Raw genomic sequence first — 16337 nt, forward strand, 5'->3', positions numbered from 1 at the left:
TAGGGCACAGTCAATGCGGGTTTGCAGCAGCGAACCTAAACCTACAACGAAAATAGGTTTTCATGAAATGTAAACAACTGAACAAACACGGACAATTCTGTGAATAAACAGTGCTAAATACGATTAAATATCAAACCATATTGTTGAAGAATACTAACTAAACCTCTATAAAAGTAGAATAGAGGAGAATAACTAAGTAATTAAAGGATATAGTGCCGTATAGGAGACACAGGCACTCTCACAACCTGCCCACAGGGCGAAGAAGGAGAGAGTGAAGCATGGGGAGTACGGTGGCGCCGCTTTCCGGCCAAAACGGCCACACAGATAACTCGTGGTGAGTAGGGATTTTACGTCTGTTCTTTATTGAAGGGAGCTTCAATAGGAGATACAAGTGTTCCACTAACGTTCACAAGAGGAAGGAGACAAGCAAAAGAGCATGAGTCAGGATAAGGAAAAATTTGTAGTTTTAAAGTGTGTCATCATGACTTTGTTTCTTGCTAAAATTAATATTAAAAAAATCATGTTCAATGGAATGAAGAATTAACATGTATACTAAACAATCAACACAATGGAAATATGACATGGAAGCTGGGTGGGGGTACTGAGCACCATATATACAGATATAGTTGACAAATGTTGGGGATATGTGAAAGCACTGTTGTGTGTCACCCTACCCATCTGGTGCTACATGTCATTCAAGTAGCAGACCTTCAGCTGCCAGATGGCTGGATGGTGTCACACCGTCCTGACTCAGATGATAGTCATGGTTGTTGGACAACAAGAAAAGAAAAGGCCATCTCTGGCTACTACAGCTACTACTGCTGTCAACATGATAGTCATGTCCATACAGTCATCATGTGGTTGAAGTCAATACAGTCATCATGTGGTTGAAGTCCATACACTCATCATGTGGTTGAAGTCAATACAGTCATCATGTGGTTGTTCCAGAGTAATCAACTTTCATGTGATGTACATGACTGAAAATGACACAAAATGGAGCTGATATCACAGGTAACACATCTGAAATACATAGGCAATATGAAAAAATGGTGTGTTTGGCCTCACTGGATAAATCTACTAAATACATTTGACTTGTGTAAATGGTTTAAAAAAGTCCATGCTGTGCATCACACTTTGTAACCTTTGATGAATTGAACGTGGGGTTAATTTCTACAGCTGAGTACTCCAGCACATCCATCAAAGTGAGCAGTGAGAGTGTGGCCCTTCAACATGTGTGGCCTTGCTAAATCAGTCAATGAGAAATTGGATATCGAAGTAGCCAAGAACTAAAAGAAACAGTAGATGACAAAGAAAAGCCTTCATCATTAAGAAACATAGGCTTCTAACACACCATGTGTGTACAAGACATTCCACGTTCACAACTCACTAAGCAGTATTTAGGACATATATGTACCTTGCCAGTGTAAATATGTCTGTAAGGGGTTAGGAAACATCAGGTATTATAGTTACAAATTTTATTATTTTTTCCAAAAAGGCATAACTGTTTCCAAACTTCTTGTATAATAAGACTGTCAATAATTGACTTGTTGTGGGAGTGTGGAATCCTGTGTGTACTCCATCATTATTCTAATGCTACTTATATAGTCTACTGTGCTCATCACAGCTGCATCACAGGCTGACAGTCATACACAATATGCTCTACCCTTCCTGTGGGTCAATATTCTAATGCTACTCATATAGTCTACAGTGCTCATCACAGCTGCATCACAGGCTGACAGTCATACACAATATGCTCTACCCTTCCTGTGGGTCATTATTCTAATGCTACTCATATAGTCTACTGTGCTCATCACAGCTGCATCACAGGCTGACAGTCATACACAATATGCTCTACCCTTCCTGTGGGTCATTATTCTAATGCTACTCATATAGTCTACAGTGCTCATCACATCTGCATCACAGGCTGACAGTCATACACAATATGCTCTACCCTTCCTGTGGGTCATTATTCTAATGCTACTCATATAGTCTACAGTGCTCATCACAGCTGCATCACAGGCTGACAGTCATACACAATACGCTCTACAATCCTGTGGGTCATTATTCTAATGCTACTCATATAGTCTACAGTGCTCATCACAGCTGCATCACAGGCTGACAGTCATACACAATACGCTCTACCCTTCCTGTGGGTCAGGTTTTGAGATGGGTTAGCAGGAAGGTCGGGTAGCATTTGGTGGGGTAAACTGTATGTGAGGTGAGAAAGATGGTAGGATTACTTGTGTACCAAGTAAGAAAGATGGTAGGACATTTGTATACAAGGTGAGAAAGATGGTAGGACGTGTATGTATACAAGATGAGAAAGATGGTAGGACATTTGTATACAAGGTGATAAAGAGGGCAGGACGTGTATGGATACAAGGTGAGAAAAACGGTAGTACATGTATGTATACAAGGTGAGAAAGATGGTAGGACGTGTATGTATACAAGGTGAGAAAAATGGTAGGACGTGTATGTATACAAGATGAGAAAGATGGTAGGACATTTGTATACAAGGTGATAAAGAGGGCAGGACGTGTATGGATACAAGGTGAGAAAAACGGTAGTACATGTATGTATACATGGTGAGAAAGACGGTAGGACATGTATGTATACAAGGTGAGAAAGATGGTAGGACATGTATGTATACAAGGTGAGAAAGATGGTAGGACGTGTATGTATACAAGGTGAGAAAGATGGTAGGACGTGTATGTATACAAGATGAGAGGTGAGGTGAGGCGAAATTGTTTTTTTCTGTCATGCTTGAGAATATTTCGCTGATATGACGACGTGCATGCATGTGTATGTGTATGTGCGGCTGCTTGTACTAGCCAAGACTTAAGCTGGTTTTATAGTGCTAGCCCACTGAGATACCATGCCGCAGTGAAGCATGAATACCCCACTCAGACACATTATACTGACTCCGAGCCGACCAGTCCTTGTTGTACACATTAATGCCGAGTGCCAGGCAGGGACCAACAAGTACCATATTTTAACGTCTATTGGTATGACACGGTCGGGGATCGAACCCGCAACCTTCTGCTCTCCGGACGGATGCCCTAACCACTACACCACGGAGGCGGTCTACAAGATGAAAAAGATGGTAGGACATTTGTATACAAGGTGAGAAAGATGGTAGGACGTGTATGTATACAAGGTGAGAAAGATGGTTGGATCACTTGTATATAGTGGGATGGCGGGGATGGATGAAGATGGATAAAAATAGTGCTGTTTTTCACCAACATTGTGAATTTATTGTGCATATAAAAGTATATTCCTTAAAAAAATTGTCTAATTCCCTTTTGGAATTTTGTTAACGAATTTATGTCACAGCATAATTTACTGTGATAATTTATCATATATATATTATGTACACACACATACAGTAAGTTTCCGGCAGCATTTATCTTGTGGAAGGGTCAGGGCTTGGGGGAGACACTTGACTTGTCTGTGCGTATACGTACAGACATGACAGTGAAAAATTTTGCCATTCCTGGTTCGTGATCCTAAGATTTACAATGTTGCTCTATTTACAGAATACAATCATTCGATTCAAAAGCCCTTAATTACTGTGCAGATGGAGATGACAACATCCCAGGTATACTGACTGCTTATATTGTAATCTATGGCCAGTGAGTAATACCTGGAAACAGGCAACAGACAACGTAAACACTCACCATAACCAGGTTAATTTCACCTGTCAGGTGACAACAATGGCAGCTGAAATGTAATCAAATAACTTTATCATGAATCACACATTACCTCAAATGGCTGTAAATTCTTTGATGAGTCTTTCTTCATCATTCGTTTTTCAACCTCTTTTTCCTTATGTTTAGACTGGAGCTGAACAGTCCGTCCTTCTAATGAGCCAATAGTTTGATTGGCTTTATAATCCAAAGGTTTGCCTGTCTCATCCGAATACACACTTAGTATATACCCAGTGGGGGACACCTTGCTTTTGGCTGCCAGGAGAACTCTAAGGTCCTGCATGGGAACGCTGAAAATGGATAAAATTGTTGGTTACAAAACTAGCAACACTTACCATATCACCTGCCTCCACCTTCAAAACCTGTTTCTTCTTTCGTCCAAACATTGATAGGCCTCGTGTAATACCACAGGTAAATCCAAATTAGAATTCCAACCAGGTGAAAATGACCACTACACACAATCTCTGCACATATCCAGGTAAAATATCCCTCATACAAATTGTATATTTTCTGTTGAGCTATGTCAAACAAGCACACCTCTCATGTCCATTTGATTCTCAGGTAACACTGACGAGTTGTTCAGCAGGTCACATGACCTGCTATCCAGGTAAGCTTGACAAAAGCTGACAGCCAGCCAAGTCTTGGTGTTCCAGCTGAGTAACTGGCCCTGTTGTACTCCCTTACAGTATTCCCCCTCCCAGCTTCTGCCCAGACAATAGCTCCAGCTAATCAAGGCCAATAAAGGAAAAGGCTAAACATTCCTATTGTACTTGAAGGTGTATTTTCATGAACTGCTGATGCCTGTGTTTTTCATTAATGAAGTCACTACAGGGCAGTCATAGTTGTTGAGGTAAGCACATTTCTCAGGTAAGTGTCCAGAGTATTAGATTCCTGTCTGATAACAAGAGGGCTATTGTGGTACCCAGGTATTTCCACACATTTGCTAGGTCAGATGGGTAGACACACACAACATCTCGACACTACATACAGCACAGCTGTCCATTTCACACAGTATTGCCACCTAATGTCTCACTTGAACCACAACAGAAGTTTTATTTAGCTAATACACAATTATGTTAGGTATATAGAGAATATACCTGACAACTGCAGTATAAAATATTACCTCGCTTAGTCATAACATAAACAAAATTTACAAAATGTTACAACAAACAAAAACCTGACTTGAAACAACCTTTCAGTATCAATGCATTTGAGATTCACATTGCCCTACCTCCCACTACAAGTATTACCTTCAATGAGTACATTTCTGAATGGGGAACTGGTATACTGGAATCAGAATGAAAAACCACAAAAGAATCTATTTGTAATCCATGTATACTTTGTACAGTATACTTTGAGAACCGCTATTGTAAGTGTAGTATTTACACATCACTTCATCACACAATCAAGCAGCTGATAATTGACGATCGAGTCCATTAATCTTTGGATATAATGAGTGCATGATGGTACCTGGACATGTTTGTTTACCCACTAGAGATCAGATTGATCAGTTCTATAGCTACTTGTCTGGAGCCAGTAGATGATAAAGCTTGTAAACAAATGATTAATACAACAATGAAAGCAAAATTTTCATCAGCCACCACTGAACAAAAAAAAGAAGAGCATATCAGTTTCCAAATAAAAAAATATTCTATTTTGTTAAAAACATCAAGTAACATAAAATACATTTTACAAAAGGCAATGGTTTAAAAAACACAATTATGCAGATAAACAAATCTTCAAAAATCAAGTTTCATAATGAAATATAAGAATATGAAAGAAACATTCATATCTTACTGTAAAATTTGTCATCACAAAACACAGTTCTTCAATACAAATGTCCTTCCATTGTCAAAGAATGTACAATGACACTACATCAGATTCCAAACATTACATTTCAGAGTATTATAATACATGGTGACCTGGTGTACCTATTCACTCCTCTCCTCCATGGTGGCTCTGTGAATACAAGATACATGCACACATCTATTGTGTCATAGGGGAACCATGGATCAAGTACACGTAACTCCTTACATGGCTTGTGTTTTATCTTTCATAAAACCATTATGAAATCAAGGAACTGAAAGTATTTTTATTTTTTATTTTACAAAGATTTAAATTATATAAATATAATATATCAATAAAATATTGTAAATTTCTACTTTAATCATGACAGAGACTATATCGGTACGTGGTTTCTGATGATGACAGGTTGATAAATGTCTAATTGCTGCAATAACCAGCAGTCCAGTGAACTGTTATGACTGAAAGGGTTAACACATTGTGGATGCTTGTACACACTCCTTCTGACTGTACCATTGCATGTTGAGTGATGTCACCTACTACACCCCCATCTTACTGGGTAAAGATGAATCATAATGTGCAAACTTTAGTTTCATCACCCCTCAGTGGAGATAAGACATTTAAGCAGGTTGAAACAAATGAAGCAAGGTCGCAGGGAGTTATTTTTACCCCAAGATCAGGGATCCGGCTAAGCAGCTTTCCTCGGCCGTTATTCCGATCAATGAATGCCTAGTTTGCAGTGAGTGACAACTGTTGTGTCAAGTGGCCTGACTTTGTTTTTTCACAAATATCAACCATTGTTGCACAAGTGAAAAGAAGATTTATACATGATGGCATTGTTTGGAGTCTATGGAAGCAGTAACAGTGAGTTTTGCCTCTGTGTTCACACACACCACTGACTGTATGCTTGTCAACATCCAGGAACACACTGGCTGCAGGCCTCCCACTGTTGGAGAGATCATTGAGCTGCATTACTTTGGAAGAATAACATACATGTGTAGATTGGTTCATTCAGTAACATCAGAGTATGGAGTGTCAGTGAATGATGCACTGATGAAATCAGCACTAACCCAGCAATATCCCTGTTTCTGGAGTGTTATAAAATTGAAAAACACATCAGTCTCACACAGTTGTCAACACACTGAGTGTAGATATGCAGTATTCAAACCCTATTACATACAGAGACACCAAGTGAGTGTTACAATGTTACATTGCATCAGCAATATTTCAGTAATACAGCGAAGAGACAAAGTCTACACAGATACACATGTCCATCTTAAATACAAAGTTAAAAGGAATACATTTATATACACCATCATTACAATATTAGTTACCGGTACAATAAAAACACCATCACACCAAATTTAGAAAACAGAAAATTTGTTATATGCATCCCTAGTTACAATTTCTGATACAGACCAATTTCTTTCAAGAAGATAGTAAAGAGTGAGTGAGTGAGTGAGTTAAGATTTAAAGTTACATCGGCAATATTTCAGCCATATCGTGACTAAAACTAGCTCTAAATTCACAATACATACATATAATATATAGAGCCCTGTCAACGAAGGACAGTAAAATTACTAGATTATCACAAAATGAGTTAAAACTGGCTAGCATGTATCTTTAATAGTAGAAAATTAGTTTTGGACAATACAATGTCAAAATAGATCACCATACTAGGGACAGATAGTAAAGAGATGCCTGCTCACACATGGAAACACATGTTAACACATGTACTACCCATCTGGGGAGTCAAGTTATGTATTTGGCTATCTGTCCACATGAATCAAAGTTTAAACTTTTATCACCTCTATCTGAATATCTTAGACCAAACGAGAAACAAACCAAAATATCATTGACATTTAGGGAGAAAGACACCCCAAGAAGTTTGTCCAAATTCAACAATACCTTGCCACTAGGCAAATTTCAAAGGAAAAAGATGCTGGCAATCAAACAACCAGTTCAAACATGATTGCCATCAGTCTGTTTGCCAGGTTGCCAAAACCCAACTGAGGTGAGGAACCTCTCCAGGACAAATATAAAACCTCGGTATAATGATTGTCAGTACTTGCAGTAAATACCAAAACTTCAGAACTTTTAAACAACTTCTGAAGTTTATTTAACAAAGTTGTAGAAACAGAACATTAGCTATGGTTTATGTCGCTGCCCAATAACACAATGTAGGGATCAGCTACACACATGATAAAAAACATTAACACAGATTCCTTTTTGTTATTTCCATTCAGACATGAAGTGGGGTTAAATGTTGGGAATATTTCTGATAAAGCAATGTAAGTATCTTCATTATTATTCATATTATTATTCGTATTCATTCAAAGAAAAAGAAAATTTTAGATGACAAAATGACTGAGTATTCTGGCTGGTGACAATATCTTTGTGTTTGAGTGTGTGGTGAAGAAACAGGTCTCAGGTGAGGGCTGAATACAAGGCAGAGGAAACATCCCTACAGACACGTTTAGCTTGATAATTGTGTAAGAACCTACACTGAAACATCCCTACAGACACATTTAGCTTGATAACTGTGTAAGAACCTACACTGAAACATCCCTACAGACACGTTAAGCTTGATAACTGTGTAAGAACCTACACTGAAACATCACTACAGACACGCTTAGCTTGATAACTGTGTAAGAACCTACACTGAAACATCACTACACACAGGTTTAGCTTGATAACTGTGTAAGAACCTACACTGAAACATCACTACACACACGTTTAGCTTGATAACTGTGTAAGAACCTACACTGAAACATCACTACAGACACGATTAGCTTGATAACTGTGTAAGAACCTACACTAAAACATCACTACAGACACGCTTTAGCTTGATAACTGTGTAAGAACCTACACTGAAACATCACTACAGACACGCTTAGCTTGATAACTGTGTAAGAACCTACACTGAAACATCACTACAGACACGCTTAGCTTGATAACTGTGTAAGAACCTACACTGAAACATCACTACAGACACGTTTAGCTTGATAACTGTGTAAGAACCTACACTGAAACATCCCTACAGAAATGCTTAGCTTGATAACTGTGTAAGAACCTACACTGAAACATCCCTACAGACACGCTTAGCTTGATAACTGTGTAAGAACCTACACTGAAACATCCCTACAGACACGTTTAGCTTGATAACTGTGTAAGAACCTACACTGAAACATCACTACAGACACGCTTAGCTTGATAACTGTGTAAGAACCTACACTGAAACATCACTACAGGCACGTTTAGCTTGATAACTGTGAAAGAACCTACACTGAAACATCACTACAGAAACGCTTAGCTTGATAACTGTATAAGAACCTACACTGAAACATCACTACAGACACGTTTAGCTTGATAACTGTGTAAGAACCTACACTGAAACATCACTACACACACGTTTAGCTTGATAACTGTGTAAGAACCTACACTGAAACATCACTACAGACACGCTTAGCTTGATAACTGTGTAAGAACCTACACTGAAACATCTCTCCAGGCAATAAACAAAAAGTTGATATTCATAAAGATGTATAGTTCATTATTTATACTACACAATTTAACTTGTCCTTGTTAACACACCCTACTTCAAACCTATGCGACCCGTGAAGGTCCGGGTTTAGAATTGATCTTCAGTAACCCATGCTTGTCGTAAGAGGTGATTAACAGGATCGGGGGAGTTAGGCTCTCTGGCTTGGTTGACACACGTCATCGGTTCACAATTGCGCAGATTGATGCTCATGCTGTTGATCACTAGATTGTCTGGTTCAGACTCGATTATTTACAGACCGGCGCCATATAGCTGGAATATTGCTGACTGCGGCGTAGAACTAAACTCACTCACTCAAACATATGCTGCTTGTTGTGGCCATCTGACAATCTAGTTACATAATGATAAGGGAAAGATGACATAGTGTGGTGTACTTCATCAAGGACTGATCCATGGCAACACATGGCAGGAAGGTGGAAATAAGTCATCTTCTCAATGTAAATACATTCCATACATGCTGACAATGGATAAGTAAAAGGCATTGGATTCAATCTGTCGTTTTTAGAGTTTCCAAATCTTTCTATCAGTACCCTGACAGTGTGTATCACACAAGATAGCTGGCTTTCTATACAATTTTCTGTAGTTCTCATTTTTAAACATCTGGTACAATTTGCACATGTTTGTTAATTTTACATATGACTATCAGTTGAGACTATCAGTGATAAAATACACACTTGCTAGTACACACTTTTTCTTTGTTTGCCCTTTGTCACATATATAAGATTAGCAGGACTGTAAAACATGTAATAGAAGCAGTCTCCCCTAAAGATCACACTCAATGAAACTATTGGGCTGACACTATAGCATGTTAAAAGATGTCACCCATCCTGAAATTTCAGCCCGGTATCCAATATAACCACAAAAATGTCCACACTCCTTCTAAGCTACAGACACAGCATTAACACAGGAGTGTTGTCCTATTACAAGGTAAACCAGGAAATTTGATACCAGACACGGAGAACATAGATATACATAACAAGGTGGAAGTTGGAGAGACCAGACTGAGTCATACATGGAGATGTGTCATTACATCCACTGTCGGGATATGTCCTCCATGCAAACACTGGCCAAGGTTCAATGTGAAAGTTGTCCCATATATCTTACAAGGCAATATTCAAATATCATTGTATTTGACTGTATATGATATAGGAAATTAAATGACAGGATTTTGCTTTAATTACAAAAAAAACAAAACGTTTTTAAGCCCATGGGTGTAAATTAGGTTATGAAAATGGAGTCACCTCCCTTACCGAATGATTGATAAAACTTGACACTTGTCATTTCCTTTCATTGTGAAAATTTGGAAATTTTAATATAAATTGTATATTTATATGCTTATCCTATCTCACGTCTTGCACCTCTCTCTCTTGCTTCAACTTTTAGTGGAACGACTGTAAACTTTTTTCCATAGGCCTCCTTGTCCATTCGCCTGTGCACTCCATGCTGCTCTCCTTAATTAGCTTCCTAGTTCCTAATAAAACTTGCAGCATGCTCCACTAATTGCCCACGTCACTACCTTGAATGATCATTCTCATCTTGGAGCCAACGTTGTAATCTGAGTAGTGGGGAGGCCGGGCGGACATCCATCTCGTGAGATAGGATAAGTATATAATATACAATTTATTTTAAAATTTCCAATTTTTAAAACTTATCCTATCTCCCGACTTGTACTTATCCCACAGTTGGACGGCGGGCCGCAGATTACCCTTCTGTCTGGACAGTGCGAATGGCTGGTCTTGGAGCTGTTTGGACTGATGACAACCGTAGATAGCGATGTACAAGGGAGGCCTGTTATGCATGCACGTAACTCCTATGCTTGTAGTGGGTTCTCCGGAACCCCTTGGCTTACTTAGCAAAACGACTCCCAGGGAGATGGGTGCTCCCGAGCGATGTGGTGTTCAGTTGTAACCTTGTACAAGACAAGGGACGCAACTCGGCAAGTAAGCCTCGCCTCGCCACGATTTACATGGTACCCCCATAATTAAAGTCTTGCGACTAGAATCGGGCCAGCCCCTGCTTCAAGAAGGCCCCCCAGACACACGACCGAGGCGGGTGAAAGAGAAACACAAATCGGCATCTCCAAGGTTTAACGTTCATTTCCGGGCAGCATCAAATTGGCCCTCACTCCTTTGCCTAAGCTTAGTCAAAGGATGTGCCCGGCAACTTTGGAGGCAGAACGCAACGAAATCCACTGGAATTCGGGAGTGTCACACATCACTGACGTAATTGCTCTGTGGAGTAGAGGTCAGTAAGCGTGAATGTCGAACAGCTCTGCATCGTCATACTGACTCTGCCTCAGGTCCGTAGGGCCACGCTAGGTGGCCGTATTCCGATGCCTTGGTATGGAGGCCAAGTGAAGTAGTTCTTAAACCCACATAATGAGAACAAAAGGTTGAGATCCAGTACAACATTTATTCAGTATATACAAGGAAGTAGTAACGCGAATGCGGAACCGTCCCTCATTTGCGTTGTTGGGCCGATGTAAGCTGCTGAGCCAGTACAAGAGGTCCGAACTGGTGTAGTCCCTGGACATCCGTGACAGACAGGTCTCGCAGGTAATGTGAAGAGAAGACTGTATCAGAACGCCAGAAGCAACCTTCCATGATAGCAGTCAAGGAGCAGTTGCTATGGAGAGCCATCTTCGAGGCTAGTGCACGAGTCTCATGAGGATTGGAAGCGGCTGGAGGAGGCAACCCTGCAAAGGTGTAGGCTCGCAGGATCTTGGCACGCATCCAGAAGGCCAGTGTGGTCTGGGAAACCTCAGTTCTTGAAGCGTTCGACAAGGGTATGAAGAGGCGCTTCTGTAGCCGTCGACGATCCTTGGAGGATCCTTGTAGAGCCCTAACAGGGCAGAGTGTCAAATCTTCAGGCCCAAGAATGGTGAACAACGGGGATGGGGGGAATGGTAAACATCCGGTTCGGTTGCCCTGGCAATTGTTTTTTTCGCAATGAAGTCCCAGCGGAGACCCAGGAAAGCCTTGCCATGCTTCTTCCGCTTGAACCACACCCGATTGACATCAAGCGCATGCAGTTCAGATATACGAGCAGCAGTAGCCAAAGCTACCAGGAAGAATGTCTTGAATGTCACTTGTTCGAAGTCCTTGTCTTCTAAAGGTTCATAATCTGTAGAAATCATATGACGAAGGACGACGGACAGATCCCAGGCCGGGGGTCTGAACTTCCTGGACTGGTCAGAGAGTCTATAGGAGCGTAGTAGACTCTGCAACTCGGGAACAGTGGAAATCTTTATGCCCGTGGTGGTAGCCAAAACCGAGTTAATGGCAGCTAAGTAGGTAGCTAACGTAGTACCCTTGAGTTTCTTAGTAGTGCGGAGATGCTGGAAAAACTCAGCAATGACCTGAGCCGAGGTGGAAGTGGGAGATGCAATTCCCCTAAGCTTGCAATAGTCTTCAAACTTCTTCCACTTGTTGTCGTACAAGGAACGGGTCGAAGTACGATGCGCTGAAGTGATAGCTGTGGCTACTCGGCGAGAGTAGCCCTTAGCTATGAGAGACCTCTGAAGATGCGCCAAACGTGTAGATTGAGGGTCTGAGGTGACCCGTGGCGCAGTTCCGAGTGAGGGTGAAGAAGTAGGTTGTCCCGGTACTGGGTTTGGCTCTGCCAGGCTTCTTAGGTTGACAAACCAACTTCTTGCTGGCCAGAAGGGTGCGACCAAAAGCAGTAGTATGTTGCTGGTGGCCAATAGTTTATGTATTACTTTTGGTAGCAGAGCTGGAGGGGGGAACGCGTAGGCATTGAGACCCTCCCATGATATTGCTAACGCGTCGAGGTCCCACGCCAAGGAGTCTGGGATTGGTGATACGAATTTGGAAGTTGGTTGTTGAACCTTGTGGCGAACAGATCTATTTGAGGCTGTGATGACAGGTAGATCATCGACTGAAAGATCTGGGGCAGTAACTTCCACTCTGTCGGGGACGGTCTGTTGGATCGGGACAAGGCATCGGTGATCACATTTTTTACCACGGAAATGTGTCTGGCTCTGGCTACGATGTTGAGTGAGTCTATGAGATGGAAGAACCTGATCGCCCATTGTAGCCGATTCGCCGAGCCTGTTGAGCCTAGATGATTTATATACCAAACCACTGTCGAATTGTCTGATTGGATCAACAGACTGGTTGATTGAAGCTCTGTTGCCCAATGTGAGATAGCTTGAATTACCGCCTTGAATTCCAGTACCCGTTCGTCCGATGACTACAGCCTGGCCACTTGGTGGCCGAGGAAGTGAGCTCCCCAACCCATGAGGGATGCATCGACGAATAGGTCATGAGTCGGTGCAAACAGCATCATAGAGACTCCGGCACAAACATTCCGATCGTCGAGCCACCATTAAAGGACTGGACGAAGCGGTTCTGGAAGGCAAATTAGTTCCTTGGGGTTATCGGCCTGAAGGTACGGGCGTAGAAATCGCTGTATCGGCTGAAGTTGGAGCTGGCCTCTGTACGATAAGGCTTGAGCTGATGTCAGAAGGCCCAGTAGCTCCTGCCACTGTCGTAAGGTTCTTGCCTTAGACAGTGCTGGAGGAATGCATTGCTGAATCTTTATCCACCTGTCGTGAGGGACGAACATCATCCCCTGACGAGTGTCGAACAGTGCTCCAATGAATTGGAGTTTCTGAGTCAGTATTAGATCCGATTTCGTGATGTTCAACAGCCACCCTAACTGTCTGAGCAGCGTGGTGGTGAACTGTAGCTGGCGAAGCAATACAATCGGATCCTGTTGAGCCTGGATGCAATCGTCTATGTAGTTTCGAAGGTGATCCCTTGAAAGTGGAGGAAGCTTGGTATTGGCTTGGTAATTCCGGTAAAAAGCCACGTGGTAGGACTTTCCATTGGTAGTGAACATGAGGCGAAGGTACTTCCGGTGTATCGGAACGTGAAGATAAGCATCCTGAAGATCCAGGCTGATAAGGAAGTGTCCCTTCTTCAGGATGGTGCGTAAAAGGTTGTTCGACACCATCCTGAAGTGAGGCGGCGGAAGCAGGAATCGGGAATTGAACAACTTTCATATTGAAGATGAGCTGGAGTTTGTTGGAATTTTTCTTTGGAACCAAGAAGATGGGGGAGTAGAATCCTGGAGAGACGGGTGATGGACCTAGGAGCTCTATCGCGAGTTTGTCTAATAGTGTACCTATTGTGGATTGCAGAGTCTGAAGCTGGTCCACAGGATATGAGCAATGAGCCGGATGGGGACTGCCAGTAACGGGTAGCTGATTACCAGTGAAGAAGCAGGTTGGTGACGTACGGATCTTTGAGGATGCTCCAATTCGGGGCGAAGTTCTGCAATCTCCCGCCTACCGGAGTGTTGTAAATCGGAACGACTGGGGGCCGGAGGTCCCAATCGTGCGATTGTCTCAAGCCGTCACTGCTTCCCGGCGCTGGTGCCTGGGCCAGAGTTGGTCCTGGGGGGCCGACGGGAGGAACCACCACGGCCAGATCTGTTTCCTCTGCCACAGCCTTGAGTGGATGCGCCATGAAACAGATTGCGTAAATCCGGATTGGTAGGGGTGAACTGTGCAGTTCGACGCTGTTTTAATGAGTCCTGGAGCTGTGACTTCTGTATCTTTAACAGTTCAATCGAGACTGGTGTTTCTTTATCAACTTTATTATATACTTCTTGGATGCTACCATTGAAGAGGGAGTCAGTAAACCAAGGCTGGCGAAACAGTTCTGTTTTAAATCACTCGTCCCATGATGAGATGTTAAGGGGTCCATGTCGGCGAACAGCAAGAGTGTAGCCCAAAAAATGAGACAACTGATCCAGGATAATTTGGACCAGATGAAGAGCCAGGAGCTACCGAAGCCGGATGGGCTGGAGTAGACGGCTGTATTTGGTTCCAGGCTGAGGTTATGGCCCTGATCATCATATTTAGATCCGGAGTCGCTGTAGGAGAGGGATTGTTATCAGGTTCCCATGACTCAGATCCTAGAGTGAGTCGAAGGATTCTCAGAGCGTGTAGACGGAACATCGTAAGAGACTGTAGGCCTATTAGTGGTATCAGAGCAATGATCACCCGAACGTCAGTCAGAGGAACTGTATTGAGAGCTCAACACGGTAAGTACCGAAGTAGGTTGGTAAGCTGGTGATCTGGATTCCCTAGTATGGCTAGGTGACCGGTATGACATGAAGAACTAGTCCGGGTCACTGTAGTTCTGATTGGAGCTCTGGTTTGACCATCTGAATAGGATCGGCCATGAGATGTGGATCTGTACTGTGATCCCGTTTGGTCAATGGCTCTGTAAGGTGATCTAGATCGTTTAGGTGACCTGGGTTGGTAAGATGATCTGGATTTGCAAAGTGATCTGGATCGATTCGATGCACTTACTGGAAATTGTGATTGTGATCGTGATCTGGATCTATAAGGTGATCTGGATCGAACAGGTGATCTGGTTTGCAGTTGCAATCTGGCTTGATTTGGTGATCTGGATCGGTCTGGCGATCTACTTCGATGTTGTGATCTGGATTGGTTAGGTGACCCAGATCGGTCCGGTGATCTGATTTGAAGTTGTGATCTGGATCCATTCCGTGATCTGGATTCGATAAGGTGATCTGGATCGGTCCGATGATCTACTTCGATGTTGTGATCTGGATCGGTTCGTTGATCTGGATCTGTCCGGTGATCTGATTTTGAATTTGTGATCCGGACCCGTTTGGTGATCTTGATTGGTTAGGTGATCTGGATTGATCAGGTGATGTGGATCGTAGTTGTGCTCTGGATCGTGACTGTGATCTGGATCGATCCAGTGATCTTGATCGGCACGGTGATCTGGATCGTGAAGGTGATCTAGATCGTTGTGGTGATCTAGAATGATGTAGTGATCTGGATCGGCGATTAGGTGACGAAACCTGAAGTGTTGATTCATGATGAACGTTCCCCCGGCGACGCTGTTGTAGCCAGCTCCGTCCGGTTCAATGAACTGTGGGGAGACAGTTGGCTGGTTGAACGCGGCTGGCCAGGCTCCAAACAAACTGAGACAGTCGAGGGGATATGTACCGATGATCTGGATGATGATAGTGTGGATCTAAGGTCCCTTGGTAGTGTAGATGGGACAGGCAATGAAGAATTGTCGATCACAACCACCCGTGAGTGATCTGACACTTTGGAAGGAGGTGACTGATGGGTACGTAGTAGGTGCCGAACATCCTCAGATAAGTAAGAATCTGCTGAAGCATCCATAAAATCCTCTGGAACCACAGACGTCGCTCTCTTGCGTGAATGTACGACTTTCTGTCGCTGTAACTTGATA

At 42.5% G+C, this 16337-nt stretch overlaps 1 protein-coding gene across 1 annotated transcript in view; it reads right to left on the reverse strand.

Moving 5' to 3' along the window:
- LOC124278149 overlaps nucleotides 1-16337 on the reverse strand; it is a 105022-nt gene that overhangs the window by 31820 nt on the left and 56865 nt on the right. Inside the window, 1 exon segment of the mRNA XM_046713885.1 lies at nucleotides 3763-3997. Within this exon segment, the coding sequence (XP_046569841.1) occupies nucleotides 3763-3997 (235 nt within the window).

This window comes from Haliotis rubra, unplaced genomic scaffold, assembly GCF_003918875.1.
Source record: "Haliotis rubra isolate DU_JTF1 unplaced genomic scaffold, ASM391887v1 Scf232, whole genome shotgun sequence".
NCBI lineage: Eukaryota > Metazoa > Mollusca > Gastropoda > Lepetellida > Haliotidae > Haliotis > Haliotis rubra.